The sequence below is a fragment of the Lissotriton vulgaris genome, chromosome 6 (assembly GCF_964263255.1).
Source record: "Lissotriton vulgaris chromosome 6, aLisVul1.2, whole genome shotgun sequence".
NCBI classification, from domain to species: Eukaryota; Metazoa; Chordata; class Amphibia; order Caudata; family Salamandridae; genus Lissotriton; species Lissotriton vulgaris.
The window spans coordinates 129,259,127-129,265,910 of record NC_141694.1 but is presented as its reverse complement, the minus strand read 5'-3'; the positions used below and the strand labels follow the sequence as shown (position 1 = coordinate 129,265,910).

General features: G+C 44.9%; 1 protein-coding gene across 1 annotated transcript in view; it reads left to right on the top strand.

Annotated features, from left to right (window-relative positions):
• Positions 1–344: 344 nt before the first annotated feature.
• PCARE (photoreceptor cilium actin regulator) overlaps positions 345–6,784 on the top strand; it is a 155,373-nt gene continuing 148,933 nt past the window's right edge. Inside the window, exon 1 of the mRNA XM_086926147.1 lies at positions 345–4,188. Within this exon, the coding sequence (XP_086782273.1) occupies positions 602–4,188 (3,587 nt within the window). The 5' untranslated portion in view covers positions 345–601. The remainder of the gene's footprint in view (positions 4,189–6,784) is intronic.

Below are 6,784 nucleotides of genomic sequence, written 5' to 3'. Positions count from 1 at the left end.
ACTATTCGTGCACCTGCCTGCCTTTACACACACTCTGCGCTGCTCCACCTAGATCAACAAGCCGACCCTTGCAAACGGTGGCAATTCCATTAAGGAGGTGCGTTCCGTTTAAGATTCTGGATTGGCACCTGTGGTTACACTTTCTGACAATGAATTTATATTTTAAAACGTAAGTAAGACGTGCACATAAATGCAAAAAAACAGTTCTGCAAATAAACCTTGCTTACTGTCTGCATCCTGCTTATAGTAATAGGCTTAGCTTCCTCTCTGCACTTGGCATCTGTCAAGGCACAAACAAGGAAGGTAAGCAGGCTGGTCTAATCCATTCCTTCTCCACCCTGCAGGGCCTTCATGCTGTCCGGTGCCAAGAGAAGCGGCTCTGAAGACAAGCACACACCTGCCGACAGCACCTCTGCAACAACAGAAGAAGCCAGCAACCCCATCAATGCACCCTAGGAATGGAGCTGTCTGAACCTGCGGAACAAAGAGAAGAAACCACTTGTTGTTGAAGCGCGTCTGACATTGCGGCTTCTACTGCAGAATGAGTCTATCCTTTCGATCCAAGCATCTCACTACTACTATTGGAAGTGCATAATCCAGCATGGGTTGTGCGCCTTCCCAAAGCGGGCTAATACGCAATTTTACAGACAATTTAGCGGCAGGCAGACCTGGCCTGCCACCCGGAAATAAAAATAATTTACCAATATCTTTACTGGTTGAAAGCTCGAGTTTCTCAGACCTAGATTGCAATGCCAGCAGGGATGCTGCTGCCTGGAGGAAGCACAGTTTGCAGAAGAAAGACCCAAGGGAGCAGGGCCATGCTCCCCACCTCAGGCAGGTCTACTCCAAGGACCCAACTGAGTTGCAGAAGGACAAGAGCTCCATGGAACAAAAGGCACCTGGTGCGGACAGTGGGATGGCACCGAGGACGACCGCAGAAGGTAAACACCTCTCAAAGCAGAGCTCGAGCGACTCAGACCCGGCGTACCGCTCCAAAGAAAACTATGAATGTCACCATAAGAAAGGAAGGAGGTCCAAGGCTCAGAAATCAGCAAAACAGGGTCGCCCTGCTAAGAAAGACAGAGAAGACACTTCCTTTGATGCCGAAATAAAGGTGGATTTCCCAGATCTGCTGGTACAGGCACACCAGAATACTTATGCCTATCTGAATCCAAATCTCTCCAAGTATGAAGCAATTATAGGCATGGCAAACCAGGCTACCCAAACACAGCTCATTATGCAGCAGATGGTGAGTTTTTTGTCCCTGCGCTTTGATGAAATTAACCGAATTTTAGAAGAAATTGCAGATGATGGGGAGCAGCTGTTGAAAGATGTTGGGAAGAACCTTGCCTGGCCCCTTGAGAAGGGGGACTCACGGGAACAGCCAGATCTGCTACCACAGTTACTGCAGTACACAGTGAACAAAATGCAAGTATTGAATGAGACTGTCGCATCGCTAACCTCAGATGTCTTACAGGATACCTACAGCTACCTTGAATCGGCTGCAGCTAGTTTACAGGTGAAACTGAAGATGAAGCAAAAGTTTGACAAGCGCCTACTTGAGACAATGAAGATGCTTGAATCTTCTATAGGTGGTGCAGTCACATCACTCCCGAATGACTTGACTCTCTATTCAGAGGACAGTGGAATTGGGGCTGACGTTGAATCAATGAAAGAATTTTGCTCCGCTCACACACCCGAAAAACAAGGAAGCAGTGATTCATTAGGGCTGGTGAGTTCTGGAGGGACCACATGCATTTCATCTGCAAAAGAACCTTCAAAAACAGTTACATCTTCTGACTGGGTACTTGGAAAACATGCTACAGACTCTACGGAGTCCTCTGTGGTAACTTCTTCAACACAAGGAAATACATCATCAGTGCCTAAAAAGTACAATTCACCGGACACCAAAGCCGGCAAGGCTGGCAATGTAAGTGAATCTGCCGTGGACGATGATGACTCCTATCTCCACGACAATGAAGACAATGTACGTTTATCAGAAATTCTAATGTATACTTTACCACCGAGACCAATGACTTCACCTGCTAGAACAGGAGCCCAGAGGTGTTCTACAAAATTCATGGACAACCCCCCAAATGAGAAAATGACACTGAAAATGAAAGATGCCATAAGTGAAAAAATCAAGTTTGTACCTATTGAGTCAGGCAGTCATATCTGGACAGACGATGAAGGAGCACACAAAAATCTTACCAGGCCCAACACAGCCAGTGGATGTAGGACACATAAACGTACACACAGAAGGTCTAGGTCTGAAGAGTCTCTTAAAAGTCAAGCCGAGGATCCAACTTTAATAGAACTTCAGAGAACCCAAAAGGTCCTTAACCAAAGATTGGAAAACATGCACGCTTCAAACAGAAACAAAGGTCCAGACGGAGAGGCCAAGGCTGGAGATCAGAGGGAACGCCTTCCAGCACAACATTCGGACTGCATGATGCTATCCTCATCAATGAACAAACTAAAGGCCTCTTTAGAAAAGCACTTCTGCATTTTACCAAATCAAGATAAACTCTCTCTTGGTAAATATCTTCAGAACGGAGCAAGTGATTCCGAGGATAAACGTAGGAAGCCCGAAAAACCAACTACATTGAGACGAGAGTCAAAGAATCGATTGGTAAAAACAGGCTCTTCAGCCACAAATCTTCAGAGTGATACTGCTTCTCCTAGACAGTCAGTTAGGAAACTAATAGAGACTTTTACTCCACTTGAAAACCTGAGACCTACAAATGCGAGATCCCTAGGGCCTCTTAAATGCATTAAGAAGTATGGAATCCCTGTTTTGCCTCCATCCTTTCCTGTTTATCGTATGCTTGAACATTTAAATGAGAAACGCTTTAGTTCACCTGCAGAAGGCCTAGCCGATAAGCCTTTTGATTCTCCAATGGAAGATAGCAATCAGATAAGTATAACTACCTTCCCACCTATAATACCTGCTACAGCTTATAGTACTGACTCTAGTGAAGGACTTGTTCACGATCTAGACCTGCCTCCACCTCCTCCAGAAATATTGTTAGACACTTCTTCTGGATCATTTGAATGTGAAGTACCAGCAAGAGCGATAGACTCATTTCCTGCAGAAACTCTCAATCAGTGTGCCAGGAAAGACCCAGAAGTGCAAAGGAAAATGACATCTTCAGAAAAGATGAAAGCCACCTTGGGTACTAAAGATCTTTTGCCAAGCAAGCATGTTGCCAATATGACAGGAAATAAAGTAGTCCGAAATAACTCCAAACCGAATAAATACTCTGTGGAGTTGCATTACACCAGCTTCTCAGATAGTGATCAAGAGGTTGGTTTAGTTTGCCTAAGAAATATGGAAAAGGAAGAGGCTGCACAACTATATAAACAGTCCCATAAAATAATCCCACTCCAGAATCCTGGTAGCTTTGTAAAAGCAAATGACAATGGAGAAAGCAAAGAAGCCAGTGTTTCTGTGGTACAAGGACAACGCTCTCCAATTTCGCACAGAAAAACGTCTCCAACCAGAAGAAATTCTCCAACAAAATCCATGCCTTCTCCTCCTGCAGAGAAAAGATTCCCAAGCCCTACACCGTACATGCATATGAGCCCTGAGCAGACAAGGCCACCATCTGTCCAAAACCTTCCAAGTCGTGCCACTAGCCCTGTGGGTGTAAGTCCAGCGGTTCAGAGGAAACTACCCAGTCCACCAGCTCAGCGAAAGCCAACTAGCCCTACCATAGTGCGTAGATCATCAAACTCAGCAGCTCATAGTAGGGCACCAAGCCCACCAGCCACTCGGAGAGATGCAAGTCCGCCTCCATATTGTAACACACCATCGCCACCTCCAGCCTCTCCATCTTTATCAAGCAGAAGAATACGACATAGTTTTGATGGTTCTGATACTTCAAAAGTTGGTAGCAATGCGCAATCAATATTTTGCCCCTCAAGTCCCACTATGTTTGAGTCCAAGCAACCTTCACCACCCACAAGCTCCAGCTCTGAAGATTCAGTTGGTCAGTACCACCCTTCAAGAGCGTCACTGAGAAACAATGCAGCATTTAAACAGTTTGGGGAGCAGCAAAGAAGGGCAGCTTTGAGTGCCGCAAACCCTCAGCCTTACATTAGGAGGTGCTATTCTGACCGCCAGCGAAGGGTGAGGTTTCCAGTTTCTGTTACAGCTGCGACTGAACCATTGCTAAACCAAACCAGGTAAGGAAACTTTCCATTTGATAATTTTGACTGTTGTGCTATTTTTCATACTTGAGTGAGTGAGTGGATGCAATGCTTGATGGAAGAGTGCCAGGATGAATGGGCGAATAAGTGAATGCATGGCTGGATGAATGAGTGAGGGGGCCTCTTATTTTTACTCATTATATTCTATAATTGATAACTTCTCAAACCTTTGATTCCTAAATATCATTGAAAATCCTATACATTTTAATCATAAAATTAAAAATAAACAGCCAAGACGTGTATTGTGAAATACATTTCACTTCTTCAGAGCTCACTCTATCGTTGTTTTATCAATATTCACTTAGGGCTAGATGTATGAAGCTGAAATGGGTTCGCAAACTCCGAAATTCTCAGAATTTCGGCGTTTGCGAACTCATTGAGCAAAATGGTATGTATGTAGCAAATTTCAGTGCAAAATAAGGAATCGCAAATTTGCGATTCCTTATTTTGCGATTGCATTTAAGGAATCTCAAAATTTGCGATTCTTTAAATACAATGTATGAAACAAAAAAAAATTGCTAATTACCACCAACTTCAAGTTGGTGGTAATTTACTAATTTCTTGAAAATATCAATTTTTGCATTTTTCAAAGTGCCAAGTGATGCACATACATGCCCTTAGAGAACAGCCTGTTCTTGAGCTGTTTCCTGAACTGAGCAAAGGAAGTCACAGTCCTCAATTCTACAGAAAGCGAGTTCCAAAATTGCGGGGCCAATTCACAAAGGGAATCTGAGTCCCCTATGTGTTTTGCGTTTGAATGAGGGGGTGATTAACAAGTTCAGGTAGGAAGAAAGCAGTTCCCGAGAAGGGCATGCAGCACTGGATCTTTGAGGAAATTAATGCAGGGGCCAATCCAAGCAAGGGAAAACATGTTTAAACACAGACGTAATGGTTGCGGTCCATTGATAGGTTTTTACTGTGCCTTATAGTTTTGATTGGCTGCCATCCACAGTGGCATATGGGTTTTATGGTGCAGCGATTTGCAGGGCCGGACTGGCTACCGGGCGTTTTGGAATGCTGCTGAGCTGGGTGCTGATTTTCCTTTAAATATTTTGAAGTACACGCAGGTCTCCATAAACGAAATCAGCCCCCAGTGCAGTGAAATCAGCCCCCAGCTCGGCAGAATTCCAAAACGCCCGGTAGTCAGCCCGCCCCTGTCGATCTGAGATCTCCCAACAAGAGAGGCGCCAAAGAGAAACTTGAGGAAACATAAATGAGAATGGCTCATTAGAGAACGATTGGTGTGGCAATTCAGTTCGCAGTGCTCCCCGGCGCATAGGGCAACCAGTATGTCAACGCTTCCCAAACATTTTGGGGGGGCGGGGGGAATGCACATGTTTGACTGCCACTTGCCTAGATATAGGGTGTTTGTCCACAGTTCGGCTTCTTCGGGGGATGAGGTGCTCTAAAACAAGGTGTTGTTGAGGAACGTCAGAGATGGCGTCATACATTTGGGTTTTGATGATAATGCGGTTATGGTTGATTGTAAAGGGTGTGATACTGAAGCATCCAGAGCTGTGACGAGAGGAAGTTATTTAGCGACAGAGCAAGCCAGGGCTTCAAAAGGGAAGTCTGCAATCTTTTTTCTAACTCTGCTTTCCCAGATATTCATTAGCTGCAGGCGTGCAACGCCCTAGGCATGGGGTTTAAGTGGGATGAAAAAACTGGAGGGTCTCTCAAAGGGGCGTTGCCAATGTAATTTAGGACATGGCTTAAAACACTTAAACTAAAACATCTGTGCTTAGCATAGTGTGCCACCCGACTTGTATTTTGCTGTTTGTCATTGCATCTAGCTATAATACAACAAGTAACATCATACCTACAACAAGTCTGGACTATTGGCTTTGTCAATGGCTGTTAGTTGCATTAGATAAATAAGCAGCAACTATGGCTTGTTGTATATAATATTGAAAAAGCTTCCACTTAGAGCCCTGGTGACACCAGGACAGTGTTGCTGCTCGCGAGTTTCAAAAAGAGAAGGGAAATCCCGAGAGGAAATGACTCTTTAAAGGATTTCCCTTCCCCTACAGTGCTCACCTGGCATGACATCATGCCCTAACTTCTCCACTAGTGAGAAGAGCAGTGTGAGCATGCGCACATGATGAGCCTGCTGGCACTGCAGTCTGGTAAAAAACGGATCTCATGTGCCAGGGCACAAAACAGAGCCCGATAGAGACCAGTTTCGAGGCCCCCTTTAAAATACTGCCTGTGCTCAGACCCAGTGAGACCCAGCCCACTTAAAGCCCTAGGGCTGGAAAGGCTTCAGCCCTCCCCCCTCCCCCTTGTGTCTCATTCCGGTCTGCTGCAGCTTCAGCTGCTGTGGGCTCTGCTGGGCAGTGTCTGGAATCTTATCTCTGGCATGCTCGAGTTTTCACAGGTCTTTGAAAGACCATTTGCATATTTACATACCTTTGTAAACTGTTTAACAAGGCTTAGATTTTTTTCTGGTTTCAGTACCCCTTGCGCCCCCACTCTGCCTAATCCTTACATTTGGATTTTACTTTTACTGTGGTAGTGTGAGAATGCATTTCATGAAAAGAAATTTAACATAGGGTTGCCAAAATAAAAAATA